Source organism: Pseudorasbora parva, chromosome 21 (genome assembly GCF_024679245.1).
Source record: "Pseudorasbora parva isolate DD20220531a chromosome 21, ASM2467924v1, whole genome shotgun sequence".
In the NCBI taxonomy this organism is placed as follows: domain Eukaryota; kingdom Metazoa; phylum Chordata; class Actinopteri; order Cypriniformes; family Gobionidae; genus Pseudorasbora; species Pseudorasbora parva.
Genome location: NC_090192.1, coordinates 33,997,642 through 34,014,094, shown reverse-complemented (window position 1 = coordinate 34,014,094; position 16,453 = coordinate 33,997,642). Strand labels below are relative to the sequence as shown.

At 38.4% G+C, this 16,453-nt stretch overlaps 1 protein-coding gene across 1 annotated transcript in view; it reads right to left on the bottom strand.

The window, feature by feature from the left end:
• Window positions 1-16,453, bottom strand: part of abca5 (ATP-binding cassette, sub-family A (ABC1), member 5) — a 41,247-nt gene that overhangs the window by 5,739 nt on the left and 19,055 nt on the right. The window contains exons 10-32 of the mRNA XM_067430152.1: window positions 12,577-12,754; window positions 11,471-11,529; window positions 11,129-11,239; window positions 10,832-11,007; window positions 10,463-10,582; window positions 10,232-10,370; window positions 10,059-10,149; window positions 9,828-9,967; window positions 9,304-9,423; window positions 8,957-9,158; window positions 7,995-8,161; window positions 7,757-7,884; window positions 7,422-7,559; window positions 7,215-7,328; window positions 6,793-6,963; window positions 6,550-6,663; window positions 6,175-6,312; window positions 6,019-6,087; window positions 5,846-5,937; window positions 722-845; window positions 523-640; window positions 349-440; window positions 68-243 (exon numbers count right to left, since the gene is read on the bottom strand). Of these exons, the coding sequence (XP_067286253.1) occupies window positions 68-243; window positions 349-440; window positions 523-640; window positions 722-845; window positions 5,846-5,937; window positions 6,019-6,087; window positions 6,175-6,312; window positions 6,550-6,663; window positions 6,793-6,963; window positions 7,215-7,328; window positions 7,422-7,559; window positions 7,757-7,884; window positions 7,995-8,161; window positions 8,957-9,158; window positions 9,304-9,423; window positions 9,828-9,967; window positions 10,059-10,149; window positions 10,232-10,370; window positions 10,463-10,582; window positions 10,832-11,007; window positions 11,129-11,239; window positions 11,471-11,529; window positions 12,577-12,754 (2,977 nt within the window). The remainder of the gene's footprint in view (window positions 1-67; window positions 244-348; window positions 441-522; window positions 641-721; window positions 846-5,845; window positions 5,938-6,018; window positions 6,088-6,174; window positions 6,313-6,549; window positions 6,664-6,792; window positions 6,964-7,214; window positions 7,329-7,421; window positions 7,560-7,756; window positions 7,885-7,994; window positions 8,162-8,956; window positions 9,159-9,303; window positions 9,424-9,827; window positions 9,968-10,058; window positions 10,150-10,231; window positions 10,371-10,462; window positions 10,583-10,831; window positions 11,008-11,128; window positions 11,240-11,470; window positions 11,530-12,576; window positions 12,755-16,453) is intronic.

Genomic DNA, 16,453 nt, shown 5'->3' with positions numbered 1-16,453 from the left:
CAAGCCTTAGAATAGTAGCTTAAGTGTAAAATACTTTTTTTTTTTTCTTAAGAAGATTTTTTTGTACCGCTTGATGATGTTTGGGATATCATGTTGACGTATCCCCTTGATGGCAGCATAGATCTCCAGGTGCTCTTGTAGAGTGATTCTAGGCCACAGAGGGTTCCCCTGAGGACAGTACCCTACATGCTCCAAGGGGTTCTCCACTGGCTGGAAATCTGTGCCATAATCTCCCATCAGAATCTAAAAACCAGTATCACACTATAGTCAGAAAACACCAAACAAGCTTTATATGTTCAAAACTCAAAACCAGGGAAAACTCTACAAAAATGTTTTTTTTGCACAAACCTGTCCAGCAGTGGGTTCAGTGTCTCCAGACAGCATGTGCATGATAGTGCTCTTTCCTGCTCCATTTGGTCCCAGCAGACCCAAAACCTCACCTGAAAACAGGTCATTTTTCATTAACATCTGCTTGCACTTTCTAACATAATTCACCGTACAGCAAACAGAGGAAAATTCTACCTTTGCGAACACAAAAGGAGACGTTCTTAGTGGCCACTTTCCTTTTCTTGGTGAGCGAGAAGCCCTCCCTCTTGCCTTTGTACTGTTTCCTGAGGTTACTCACTACAACCACTGGTTTCTGTAAAGAAATTACTCCATATTAAGTGTAGTTAGGTGACCATGTGATTTGTGATGAGATTTATTGAAGAGTGGGGTGTACCTCCTCACAGCACTGACAGCTCAATGCCTCCTTCACGCGAGCTTTCTCCATCTGAACATCCTCATCTTCACTCATGTTTTCCTCTGGGTTCCGCTGAGCTTTGCCCTTTGCTTGGGAGGAAATCCTTTAAAACAAAGAGTTCAGAGATCAAGCTCCTATTCTTAGTGATCTGGGTAGAGCTGCACCAGCCATTCATTAGGTCTTAAGGGGGTCATATAATGGTAGATGCTCTTTTACAAGCTGATTGTATGGAAATGCGTGTTGGCAGTGCCTGTACACAACAATCCTATAAATGATAAAAATCCATCAAGTGTTTTTTTTTTATCTCCTTATGTTTTCTCCTTTCTCAAATCGAGCTGTTCGACCGTGTGAGGTCACACGGTTGGACGCCCCTTCACGACTGTTGATTGACAGCAGCATTTCACCTCAGACCCGCCCTGAGCGAGCTCAAGCTGTCGTCGTCATAGTCCTCCATTGTTGATACGCTGGAGCAGTATGCCGTCTAATCGATTGTTGTGTTCTGTTCTTGGGTGTAATAATGAACACAGCAATCATTTTGATGTTCCTCAATCCGTTGAAGACGCAGTGGCTGAGTTTTGTTTTCGTCAATGCTTTTATGTTTGCGCGAAATTAGAACCATTTCTACCCAGACCACTTTATAACCGAAGGTGAGTAACTTATAAAGCAGGTTTTGCTAAGAAGCTGCTCCTGGCTAAAGGATTCAGATCTGTACCAGCTCTTTGTGTTCCTGCTGCCCCTCCAGAAGTGAGTGTAATTTGAAATGCTTCACGATAAATGCGGCTAAAGTGGGTAAGATTAACTACGGCATGCTTTCTATGCATGACGTTCTTGATATAATTTAGAATCCCACGTTTTTAACGAACAACAGGTTATGGTTATTGTGTTATTACAAACTGTGTATTCTGGTTTTAAAGTGGACGTGGTAACACTAACGTTACACTAAGCTTAATTATGTAGATGGTTTATAATGGTGTCTGTCACTGTCAAAAAAATGTGTTGTTGTAACAGTTATTACAATGCATAGATAATGTTACGTCAGTGGCGTAGCGTCTGGGCATGCAGGGTATGCACGTGCAAATGGGCCCGGGCCAATAGGGGGCCCGTGGCCGCCCATGGGGAATTTTTAATTAAAAAGAGGGAATTTATTTTTAATTCATGGCCACAATAAAAATATATGTGTATATCTATGTTGTGTAGTAATTTCTTGTTTCTCCGTGATGTCTAATTTCTCCGTGATTTCTTGTGTGCGTTTATTTTTTGCACCCCGCGGCTGCCGTAGAACTGATACTCACTCCGTCATTTTTATATGACGCTGCATCGCCGCGCCAAATTAAAAAAAGAAAACAGTATATGAGGTTGCTAGACTTGAACATTAAAGGATGGACAACTACAAACACAAAAGTGGTGCTTTAAAGAGAAAAGAGAGGATGGAGAAGTTAGTCACGACACAAAAACTACCAAAAATTGACAGTTTTTTGCGCCGACCTAGTGCGAATGAGCGCGATGTCGATGGTGAGGGAGAAGTTTTGTCAGCTAATATTAGCAGTTGCACGTCTTTGGATGAGAACAATAATGGAACTGCTGACAGCTTGACGAGCGAAAAAGCAGTTGCAGACGAGCCAAAAGCTGGATATTCGGCGGGAAATTTGTCAGCGGGTTACCCAACGGATAAAGGAAACTATCCAGACACACTAACAGATGGGCAAGTAAAGCATTTTATTGTGTCGCAAGGTTCATGCAAACCCCCCGGTCCCTTTCCTCGAGATCCACTGCAAGGAGATAGATGCTTTTCGACGAGTTTTTACTCAACCACAACAAAAGCTGGTATTCAGCTACCGAGATCGTGGCTGTGTTACTCGCCAAAGCTTGACGCTGCATATTGTGAACCATGCTGGTTATTTGCAGACCGCAGTCACAAAAGCTACAACATGGCATGGACACAAGGAATAAGAACATGGCAGACCCTGTCAAATAAAATTTCCAAGCATGAGAGCGCAGAGTACCATGTAGCAGCTTGCAGTGTTTATGATCAGTGGCGTCTGCATGGCACTATCGACGAGGTGTCAGAACAGCAAATCCGTCAACAAGTTAATTTTTGGAGGCAGGTTCTAGACCGGATCATTAATGTCACTTTAACTCTGGCATCAAACAACCTTGCATTTCGGGGACACTTCGAAGACACTGAAAGTGTCAACAAAGGCAATTTTCTTTCCATAATTGACCTACTGGCCAAGTATGATCCATATTTGAAGGAGCTGCTCAGTCGCCCTGCTGGTTCAGTGAAGTATCTCAGCCCAGAAATCCAAAATGAACTGATTGGTGTTCTCTCTGAGTCTGTCCAGAAAGAAATTACTAGTGAAATTAAGGCCGCGCCGTTTTTCTCAGTGATCATGGATACGACTCAAGATGTATCTAAAGTGGATCAGATGAGTCAAATCTTTCGGTATGTAACCATAGAGAGAGATAGCCAGGGTGCTGCAATGGCAGTGAAAATCAACGAGTCTTTTCTGGGATTCCAGCAAATGCCTGACTCGTCCGCTGCCACAATAGCCAATGAAATTGTACGTTTGGTTGAGGAAAAAGGTCTCGATATTTCAAAATGCCGTGGCCAAGGATTTGATGGGGCTGCGAACATGAGTGGCATATACACGGGAGTTCAGGCAAGGATACAGGAGAGACAACCAAATGCCACATATGTACACTGTGCTGCCCATAACTTAAATCTGGTCCTCAATGATTCCGTTAAGTCAGTAACAGAGCTGACTAAGTTTTACAACACCATGGAAAAATTGTACGTTTTTTTTGCACACAGTATAAAGAGGTGGAATGTATTGGCAGAGATCACTGAGAAACCCACTCCGGGCATCACGCTGAAAAAACTGTGCGCTACTAGGTGGGCATCGCGCAATGATGCCGTGTCTGCAATCAGATACAGATATGTTGACGTGTTGAAGGCCCTGACCAAAATTTCACTCACCAGCAAAAAGACAGATGAGCGCACCGAGTCCATGGCTTTGATAAAGCAGATGGAAAGATTTGACTTTGTTTTTATTATAGTTCTTCAAAGTGAAGTCTTGGAGCAGATCAGTGTCATTTCAAAAATGTTACAGGCGAAGGATGCTGATCTTCTTAAAACTACAGAATTACTTGACACTGCCATCGCGGAGTTGAAAAGGTTCAGGGAAAATTTCGAGGAGGCAAAAGCAACCGCACAATTCATGGCTGAGAAGTGGGGAGTGAAACAAACCTTTCAAAAGGAAAGAATTAGAAGGGCAAAGTGCCATTTCGATGAGCTCTGTCAGGATGAGCGTTTGGCTGATGCTGAAAGTTACTTTAAGGTAAATGTTTTTAACGCTTGCCTAGACATCATAATTTCCCAGCTGAGTCTGCGATTTTCGGCTTTGCGATCAGTTGCCGCTTTGTTCAGAGTGATCCAGCCACACATACTTGCAACGGAGGAGAAGAACGCAATATATGAAGGGGCACAGAGGTTAGTAAAGAGATACAACAAAGACTTGTCTCCAGCCCTTCCACAACAATTGATCGCATTCCGTGCGGCCTTTAAAAGACAAATCTCTGGGATGAAAACAGTTCAAGATCTGGCCAGTTTTTTGATGGTTGAGAACAACTCTATCACATCTAGCTTCAGTGACTTATGCACTGTTTTAGTTCTCTTTCTTACAATCCCAGTTACTGTTGCTTCGGCGGAGCGCTCATTTTCAAAACTGAAACTAATAAAAAATTATTTGCGGAGCACCATGTCGCAAAACAGACTCTCGGGACTGGCGATTCTTTCCATCGAGAATGCACGAAGCCGTGAATTAAACACCAATGACATCGTGGGTGAATTTGCCGAAAGAAAGGCCCGGAGAATGCAACTAAAATGAGTGAGTTTTTATGATTTTACATTTTGGGCCGCCGTGCCATCAGTAGGCTATAGTTCATTTATTATTGACATTGGCTGAGCTTTTTTATTATTATTTGTTTTATTCTGTTCTGGTTGTGAAAAATGGTTGGGTAGAGTGTGTTTTTACGGTGAGATTTTTTCCCCACTCATTTATGTCGTAATAACGAAATATGTTTTATTTGTATTTATTAATTATACAGTATTTTCTTAATAGAATGAACATCTATTCATTTATTTTCGGTGTACTTTGGGGGCGGGGTTAGGGGGGCCCGTTCAATTTATTTTGCATATGGGCCCGGGAGTGACTTGCTACGCCACTGTGTTACGTATCACTGACAAAACGACATTAACAGAAAAAGTTTTTATTGGCATTAGTTGTAACATCAATCTGTCAATTAACTACATCAGTAAACACCATGGACTGACTTCTAAATTATAACTACAAAAAAAAACTAACAATGTCTAAAACTGATAACAAGCTAAAAAAACCCAGAAGTGTTCACCCCCAAAAAACGAGGGTTTAAAGACATAAAAGTGAATGAGACAGAGCACAACACATGAGACTACACTGAGAACCACATCCACTGGAGGGGAAATTGATCAGCAACAGGAAATAAAATAAAACTGACATTTGGATATTTGACCAAATGTTTACTGCACACATAGGCATACTCTTAGACTTAGAGTCCACACCTTATAAAAACATAGTTATGTGTTTTTTAGTTTGTTTGCTGCACCTCGTCACATATCAGCTTTTTTTGTTCTGTTTTTTGTAATAAGTCCGAAATGACAAGGAGGCAGCCTCAGGCAACACAAAGTCAATAGAGAGCATCGGATTGCATAGAGTTTAAAATTTTGGGGTTAGTAAGATTTTCACTTCAGAAACATTTATTTGTAAAAGCAACAATAATATTGTGAAGCATTACAATTTAATATTTGGCTGTTTTATATTTGAATGTATTTTAAAATGCATTTATTAAATTCACAAGGAATAAATTACGTCAGTATTTGTACTTGTTATATTACAGATGTAATATACAAGTAATACATCTACATATTGCATCATGTCTTGCCTGATTCATAAATATTCTTTAGAGCTCATAGATGTTATTCTAATCACCACTACTGATTGAAGGCTTTGGTAAAAAAAAAAAAAAAAAAAAAAATACTTAGACATTTAGTTTATGAAGTCAAACCTGCAGAGTTGGTCATTTTTCATGGTCTTCCCCCCATATCTGATCTCCAGCCATCTCAGGGTGAAGAGCAGCAGGATACACTGAATATACGGCTATGGAAACCACAACAAAGATTAATAGCGTAAAAGACAACAGTAAAACAGACTGAGAAAGTAAAATTATATTTAACTTACAGACACAACAGAAATGAAGAGGTTCTTCCACAGGAAATCATCATCATGAGGGGACTGAAGGAAAGTGACCTAGGGAAAAAAATAGACATTTCAACATATATTCAACATATACCAAACTCTAAAAACTAAATAGTCCTGTGAGCAGTAAAGTGTTACCATGGTAATGCAGTTAAGGCAGCCCATAAGAGGGTAGAGTGGATTGAAGAAACACAATGCATTGTGAAGGAGGCGAGCGATAGCAGCATTTTCATTCACAAGAGCCAGCTGGACTATGGACGCAGAAACCACACACAACTATGGATGAAAAAAAAAGAAGAGCTTTAATACCCTCCTAGTGTAATGTAAAATATAACTGTCCACAATCCTGGAACAATGACTTTCCATGACTTTTGAACTTAAAATTATTAAAATATGAATATTTCACTACAGGAATTTTTCAGTTAAATAACGTCAAGTAAAAAAAAAAATCAATTTCACAATGGCCTGATATTTCAAGGTTTTCCATATGAATATGAAATTATTATTACTTACCATCATTGAGAGCACTGAGAAGAAGTCCCTATTGCTCTGGACTCTGACAAACATGAATGACACGCAGTATGTAAAGAGAATCATGGCTGGAGAGAAGCCAATCAGACACAGAGCCTAAAAATGCAGAAAAGAGAGTCGTCGTGTCGGAGTCATTGTGTGCTCTGTTTTTTTAAGCTTAAACAAACTTTTTATTACAGAAGGTCTAGTGGCAGCCAATTGCTGTAAGCTGAAGCGTTTTCTTACCACAGACATGACATTATGGGAGGTCAGCAGGTTTGTAGAATGAAAGGCAAACAGGGTGCTGGTCATACAGGTTAAGATGAGATAATAGAAAGGGACATCAATAGCTGCTTGACCACACCAGTACGCCGAAGGAACAAGACCCGAAATCCTCAGTGTCGAGCGGCACTTCAACTGACACAAATATAGTAAAGAGAGCGGTTGCATTCAATGTAAAAACACTTATAACAACTCTGATAAAATTGAGCTTTTGCAGCACCCTCAAATTATCACGGTGATTATGGTTAAGGGGTCAGTATGTACATGTCTGTAATTTTTTATCAATTTAAATGCACCATTGCTCAATAAATGTAAAACGCTGACCCCAAACTTTGAAATAAAAAAGCCAAACTATCAGTATATGAAGTTACAACCTACATATGTACCTCTCTGTCTCTTGTGTGGTCCATTGCAAAGTAGGCTGGCATCCCAGCAGCCAGCATCCCAAGAATAACAGACTCAATGTAAACCAGGGCGTAGGACGTCTTATCTGGGATTTGCTAAAATAAAGACAGAATACATCTATAGACACTTGCAAGAGACCACAGTACTGTATATGCAGTGACTTCAGAGTATTAATGCACTGCACTTACATAGTCAAAAGGTTTAGTCCATGTTCTAATGAGTCCAGTGCTGTTAAAGCCTCTGAGGAGGGCGTTACTGAGCACATTGACAGCCATGGGCAAGGAGTGCACGGTGGTACTGTTAAACGCTAATATATAGGTAAAATCCTGGAATTCACATAAAGAGTAACAGCGAAAGAAGACAGGAAGAGGAACATTTTGAACAAACAGCATTTAAGTTATTTCTCAGCAGAAAATCATTGTGTAAAAAAAATATGCATAAATCAAATTATGGAGTGTAAAGTGTAAAGTGGAGTGTAAAGAGGTTAAAGAATCGTACTGGTAAAAAAAGTTATCTTGCTTACCTTTCCAGATCTTGTCACATTGATGGCAGCACTGACAGGTGCAGCAGACATGTAGTCTGGTTCTCTCATCATTTCCACTTTAATGTTCTGAGACTCCAGATTGTGGATGAACCCTGACAGGTCAGAATCTACCACAAACACATATTTCATATTAACCAAGTCAATTCAGCATCAAATCAATTTGAACAATGACTTCAAATATCCTCAACAAGCTTTATTTTTATGAGGTGTTACTGACCGGTGGAGTTTTGCACAAGCAGGCTGGTGGTGTATTTACGAGGAGCCTCGTTGCGGTGCAGCAGGTATATAGGTGAAAACAGTCTTTCAGGAGAATGAATCTGAATGTTTCCTGTGGCCACGGATAGAATCAGCATTGCAGACAAGAAAACCAGGAAGAGCGTCAAACTGAGCAAAAGAGAAGACAAGTGACAAGTCAAGTTATTTGTATAGTGCTTTGTGAAATGCAGATCGTTTCAAAAGCACCTTTACAGTGATCAACAGGAAAATAATGAAAATAGTTATGGCCATGTATAACATCTGAGTCATATGAATAAGATACTTTAACAGTTAATTTGTAGTCTTTATATGTCCCCATCAATTGTAATTGTATGGGTTTGAATATGGTCTAGGGTCATGTTCCATATAAATAAATACCAAACAAAAGTTTGGGCTCAAAGATCTTTTAATGTTTTTAAAACAAATATTTTATGTTAACCACAGTGACCCATAATATTGTAATTACACAGTGATATTTAATTGAAATATAATTAATTATTACTACCAATTAAGTGTATTTCATTTTAAGATATTATAAAATGAATATATTTCTGTGATGGCAAGGCTGAATTTCAGCAGCCATTACTCGCTATTCAGCGTCATAGGATCACAGCATTTATAAAAAAAATAAAAAACATTTTTAAAAACAAATATTATATATATATATATATATATATATATATATATATATATTTTACACACACACACACACACACACACACACACACACACACACACACACACACACTTCTCAGTGCTATATAAAAATAAATTGAAACATTGCTGTATGGCCACAAGTGTATAAACTGAAATTTAAACTAAACAGGCTTTATTTATACACTCAGAAATACAAGAGCGTGCAGTAAATAACTGTGTACTACTAAAATGCAAACATGATCAACTAGTTCGTTAGCATTCGCTCACTTGTAAATAACAGGTTTTCTCTCTCTCTGCAGGTTGAGCATGTGCAGCCAGGCCACCGTGCTAAACTGCTGCCTCCAGAGGGCATGACCGGTTACAGCATCCTGCCTGCTGTCTGAAAACGTCAGCAGCCTCTGGTCCGTGTCATCCAGAGAGCATGTGTCTCCCTCTTCTTCCACCTTATCCTGGTTAAACACACTGTAGTCTTCCAGTGAAGGAACACACAGACAGAGTGGGTGTTATGCATATTGAGCACATCACTGTGCTGGTTCATTGTAACACTGATCAGTTTTTCCATCTAATTTTGAATTGAGATGATATGAACCGGTTTAGGTAAGTGGCAATCTTACCAGCCTGATCCACCTCCGCTTCTGCCTCTAGACGCAAGAATACATCCTCTAACGTTGTCATGGAGACACCATAGTTAATGATACCCAGGTCAGGTCGACAGTCCAGCTCCGCAAACAGCCCTGCAGTACAACGTGAGTGAGAGGCGAGAATAGTAACAATGGAAAATGTTAATATTTTTGAATGCTTAGTGATCAAGATAACCAATCAAAAACAGCAAAAGCATCCCTAAAAAAAACCCTCATGTCATTCCAAACCCACCTTGTACTAGACAAAATACATTAAGTAATACAGGTTTGGAATGACATAAGCGGGAGCACATCAAACTACATTTCAAGTAAACACTCAAACAACATCTGCCTTCATATAACACTACAGACAATAAATTTATATAAAAATAAATAAAGCTGCCCCAATAAATGCCACCACAGTCCTGGTAACAGCATGACACAATCTGTTGCTCCGCAGGGCATGTGGCAGCATGGCGCATAGCAGATGGTGACATGAGGGCAAATAGAAGCAAGACCTGGGAAAGTGTCCATGCTCTCGAAAGGCAACGTGAATGTAAGCTCAGCCTCTTGCTGCCTTGACAACTGAGCCTTGGGAACATGATTCTTGACCAGTGATGTGATGTTGTCCACCTCACAGCCTTCAGTCACAGACATTCTACAGGAAGTTTAGAATGACAACATTAATGTTGTAATGTCCTGGGTGACAGGAAGAAAAAAAAAACATGTTTACTTAATATAGAACTGACCTAAGATGGTAGCCAACCCCACATTTGGTCTTCAAGTACATAGAGGAGCCAACACATTTCAGCTGTCCTTGAGAGATGACAGCTTTACGATCTGTGTGACAGAAAATGCACAGAGGTAGGTGAGATTGAGATAGTTAACTGATGGAAGAGGAAAAAAGAAAAAAAAAAAGTACCTGCAAGTATATCTGCCTCATCCATGTAATGAGTGCTGAGTACAGTAACTCTGCCTGCTTTACGACTCTTCAGTAAGGACCAAACCTGGTGCCGAGACACTGGGTCCATACCAGCTGTAGGCTCATCCAGAAGAAGGATCTGATACATAAGCAAAAAGACAGACATGGAGGGAGTGGGATAGATAAGCAAACAGATCAAGAAGTCAGAGGTATAAGTGGTCAGATATTTACCTTTGGGTCTCCAAGAATTGCTATGCCCACAGAGAGCTTCCTCTTCTGGCCTCCACTCAGGTTCTTCGCCTGGGCATCCATAATCTTTTCCAAATCCAGATCCTTTAAAACCTTCCTCACCTTAAAAAGAGAGATATTTTCAATTTGTATTGAACATTAGTTTATTTAAGAAATAAAAAAAGTTTCGTTAGAACACTGAAAGGGTAGTCACTGTTGCACTCTATAATGAACATAATTAAATATGCAGGGCAGAGCTGATGTCAAATCGTCTCTCTAGCTGCATATATGTGCGTGGCTGCTTTTGAATTTCCTATACAATGAGTCAACAGGAAGTCAGCTGATGTCTCTAGATCCAGTGGGAATTCCTACCTCACCGTCAATATCAGAGGGCAGGATCCCTTTGATGGCAGCAAAGATCCTCAGGTGTTCCTCTACAGTGAGCACATCAAAGATGATGTTGAACTGGGGGCATATACCAACCAGCTGTTTCATCTCCGCCCCCTCGGCGATCTCTGCCACAGGAGAGCCATAGATGGTTGCCGTGCCTATGCATAAAACACACAATAGCAGAGTGTGAGGCAGCAGAAGATTAAATCTTTCCCAGGTACTCAGGAAGTGGTAAATGTGTGATTTTCAAAATTAGCATCTATGCATCACTTGTCTGACCTTCTGTAGGGGGGCAGATGCCACACAGGATGTTCATGAGGGTGGATTTTCCTGCTCCACTGTGACCCAGCAGGGCAGTGATCTGACCCTCATAGATGTCAAAAGTCAAACCTTTAGATCACAAAACATTCACCTATACGTCAGAACCAGAAGTCTCGTCATCATAAATCTAGTACCAATCAAGTGCACTATGAGATTTAGTACTATAAAAGTATGGATGTTACCTGCAGCATAAAAGCTGCAATTTAGTCCTTAGATTCATAAATACTGACCAAGATGATGTACATTGCTCATGCATAAAATCAGAAGCGTCACAATTTGGACACCGGATGGAAGTCTCACCTCTCAAAGCCTCCACTTTGGTGTCTTTCTCTCTGTAGATTTTACGGATATTACAGATCCTAACAAAATTAAAAATATAAAACACAGAAAGCATGTGATGGATATTAAATGGTCATTCTGGCTGCATGCCAGCTCTCTTCAAGCTCAAATCTATACAAGCTTTGAAGGATTTCAACATCTGCTCTAAAAACACTGCTCCCTAAATAACTTCTCTGGTCTGATTTCAGAATACCATGGTACAACATGAAGAAAAAAAAGAAAAAAAGTAGAAGCAAAATATATATACACACACACACACAACATACATATATACATACATACACATATATTAAATATAATGTATTCAAATATTACTTATTTTTCCACCAACACTGACAGGGCATTGCAGAAAAAAAAATACTTTTACTCAAATAAATAACATCAAAATCCATGTCCCCAGGGTCTTTTAATGAATTTTCATGGTTTTTTTCATAAAATGTTTAAATTGAGGTCAAATAATTGTGATCCTGCGATCAGGATTTTTGCAGATGATATAGATTTCTAGTCATCATGATCGGCTAATATCGAAAAAGCTCTCTGTTGGCAGTCACTGTTTAATGATTTCCCATCTCAAATGGCTTATAACGGTTTTTTTTTCTTCCTTTTTTTTACTGGGTAATGGTCTCCAGTTTGACTGAAAACCTTACACACATTTTGAAGATAATCGATCTAGAATCTAGATTATGTTTGGAGGTTACAACTGCTGAGAAAACCCTAGACAAAGTAGCGATGTATTTTATTGATTTATTGTGTTATTCATGCTTGACAATGACTATTAGAAAAGTATATATGACAGGTCATAAAGTCAAGTTAAGATTTGTTGACAATTATGTAAACGGCATCTGGGCCAAATAATGTTATATCTCAAATAAATCAAAGTTATGGCATTTGGAACCATGGTAGCCTTTTTATCAAAAGTCCAAAAAACACTCCAAACAACAAGTGTGTCACCGAACATGTCTGCATTGTAACCACAATCAATGGATACAATGCAGAACATGGCACAATGTGTATTTTAATAAATTAAAATAGACACTGGCCATAAAGGAGTCATGTTAAGTCCGTACCTGATAACCTCTTTGCCTCTAAACTCAGGAGAAACTGGCTCCACTGATTCATCAGTCATGGGGGTTCCATTCACCTCGCCCTCGTACACAGAGCTCACCTCCACATAGCGCTTCCTCCGCTTTGACCAATAGGATGGCTGTAGGAAGTACAGCACCGAGCGCCTTGTGCCAAACTCGCCTGGAGGAAGAAATTGTTATTTAAGTGAGAAGCTCACAAAATGCCTCCATCTCAGTGAAATGATGACTAACAAATACTTATGTGTGCAGTCAATAGACACACAATGTATGGATTTTATGAAGTGGCATTTGCAAATGCAGTTAAACCTTCTCAGAACTAACTGTTGTATTTACTTGTAAAGTGTTCAGCTTCAAAAGTGTACTTGTGCCCTCTTTTATTTAAGAAATGCCACTTAGTTTATTATTTTATCTAATGTCAAAAAAGAAGAAAAAAAAGTGCACCATCAAAATACTTTATGGAGCTACACTAACTGGACAGTAAACAAACAAGCTTCTTGTTATTATGCTGAGAAAATTATTTTCCATTGGTATAAATTAGCATACAATGCCAGAATATAAACAATGTTAAGGACTAGAGGTGTAATGATACACTTGTGTCACGATTCGATATGTATCCCGATACTGAACTCACGATACGATATGTATCCCGATATTTTAAGGCAAAATAAAAAGGTTTTATTTTGTACTTTTTAATTATTATATATTATTATTTGTGTTTTATTATCAGGACCCACAAATATTCCCCCATTGCATTATTATACATTATATTCAACATTATGTATAGTTGTATGATTCCATGTAATAATATTATTAATGTTATTATGTCACTGAAACTTTGCTTTTTTCCCCTCACGCATTATTCACACTTTCACTGCAGGCATCCCCTCGCCTGCTATGCCCTGCCACTCCTGCTATTAATGCAGTATGTAAGAATGATGAAGTGATTTAAATGAAGTTTGCGCTCTCACTGGGAAGCGTCGTTCCGGCAGCGCGCACACTTCAGATGATCAATGCAATCCGCCATTCTAAACGCAAGACAGCTCGTCAGAATGACCGCTCTCAAACTGTAAACGTTTAGTTCATCCAAGAATTTGAATTCTGCGTTCCCTCTCTCTCATGATGTTTTCACGCGTCATGGAATCATTTGAACGTCCGTGTTTACCAGTGATGCCAGTAACGCGTTACATAGTAACGCGTTACTCTAATCTGACTACTTTTTTCCAGTAACGAGTAATCTAACGCGTTACTATTTCCAAACCAGTAATCAGATTAAAGTTACTTATCCAAGTCACTGTGAGTTACTATTTTAGTAATTTTCCATAGTTAAAAACGACAGCTTATCAAAATTCTCAGCCCGGGGGCTGGAGCCGTGTTTTTTATTTATTTATTTTACTTTTTACATTGTTGCAGCCATTAAAATAGTTCAGTTTTGTTTTTAATGTCAAAGTAGTTATTTTTCGTTTCGTTTTTTTATTATCCTAATTTAGAAAATGTTCAGAGCAATTTTTTGTTTGTTAAATTAAAGTTTATATAGGCAAGACAATTCAAGAGTTGGTTTGAGAGACTAGGCTATTAAACATGCGGTTAACTCACTGGGCCGTCACATAAAAAAATTAAAACTTTAATTTAACAAACAAAATTTGCTCTAAACATTTTTCTAAATGAACTTAAAAAATAAACGAAACGAAATATAACTACTTTGACATTAAAAACAAAGTAGGCTAGTTATTATACCACCACAAAGGCATTTTTGACGAGCTGAGGCAGGCTGATAGATTAGCCTACTGCTCGCAACGGCGCTCAAAAAAACCGAAACGGGCTACACAATCTAAACAAACAAAAAAAAGTACATGCAGGTTGTCTTATAGCCTACCTTACACTTCAGCAAAATTAATATAAATCCGATCTTCAATTCCCGCATATGCTCATTTAACGGAGTTCACATCAAAGCAAAAGATTCCAGCATTTTATTCAGCAGCTCATTTCAAATTCAAAGATCGCAATATGAGAGAGAGAGACCTAAGCACTGGTAAGATCATTAGTCTCATTAATTTATATTGAAGATGATTGTGTTTTGTGTGACTTATTTTAAAGTTTCATTTACGGCCATATGCGTTGGCTTGCTTAATTCATTTGCAGCGATGTTGCAGTAGCACCATCATATCTATCTGACTACAACATAACACGCTCTCACACATTTATTTTTTAATTATTTGCCAGGAGTAAAATTTACACATGTGGTTTAAACAACCAGATATATTTACATTTGTCCGGTTTAGTTTGAAATGCTTTCATGCACCTTCTGAATTGGTTTGTTTGAGTGATCGGAATTAAATACGTCTCGAAAGACTCTCGGAAGGCATTTAGGCCTACTCCTGGTCATTTCGCAATCAGATAGATACCTGGTCAGAGAAAATGAATGAAGGAACCAGTTGTAAAAAGGCCATAACTCTAGCAGCTGCACTGAAGAAACGGACTCTTTAACCCTGCGCGAGCCATATCTTGACAGTGGCGCAAGCTATCATGGTCTCATGTTGTTTCCACCAGCACATCTCATTGTTCATTTTAATTATTAAAATAAATATAAAACGAAGGAGAAGCCTAAAAAAGGGGGCGTAAAAAAGTCGGGGCCGTCAGTCTCGGGCATAAATGCAATAAAGTGTGTTGCCAAAAACGGTTGTCATTTCTATTTTGAGACGGCAGGGGTGTTGTCGGCAACTGCTGAATGTAACTAATAAAGTAACTTGTAATCTAACTTAGTTACTTTTAAAATCAAGTAATCTGTAAAGTAACTAAGTTACTTTTTAAAGGAGTAATCAGTAATCAGATTACTTTTTCAAAGTAACTGTGGCAACACTGGTGTTTACTACAGTATGTGCGTCGTGTTAAATATATTCATCACATAAAGCCATTGTGTCTCTTCAGAAGACTTGAAGACTAAAAAAGATTTGGATTGTAAACTTGATTAGTTATTTTTTACTTGATTAGGACATAAATCCCTCAGGTTTCATAAAAAATATCTTCATTTGTGTTTGGAAGTTAAATAAAAAAATTACATGATGGTGAGTACATGATGACAAAGTTTACATTTGTGGTAGTCTACATTTGTTCATTTGTGTTTGGGTGAATCATACATTATAAATAGGCCTACTACAGCAAGTTGAGCCTTGGATAAAACAACTCTATATCGCGAATCATATCGTTTCCATCAACGATACGATACATATAGTCATATTTTTATATCGCGATGAATCGTTTAACGTAATCGTTACACTCCCAACTGGAACTCTAACTAAAGAACTGATCTGTGTTATTTTTCAAAAATTTGTACCAGACCTGAATTGACCTAATTATATGTTACCCAAACCCGACGTGCAGAAATCAATTTTTAAAAAAAGAGAGAGTTGCACAAATTGTTTTGTTTCAGGAAAACCTTGAAAATATACAGAAATTAAACATGTCTATACAGTGTTTCCCACGGGTGTTATTTAACATTTTAAAAATTTCACTAATTGTAATATAAATAATATAAATATTAGAAGAAAAATATTTTAAGTGGTCATTAATGGACCATAATTATTGTACAAATAGTATTTAATACCAAAAGATCTCCTCAAAATATTAAATAAATATTACTAAACTAAAATATAGCTTATTTAATAACATTTATTTAATTTAAAAATAGTTAAGGTGTTAGGTCACATTGTCATAGTGTAATCATATGTACACTATGCTGTACTGTTTACCAAAAACTGCTGCAAATACCTGTATAGTTAAACTGTTGTCTATTCAAATGTGTTGACACAGCGCTGGTTTGTTTAGAACTATTGAGAGCAACGTGACCATGTGACCGCACTGC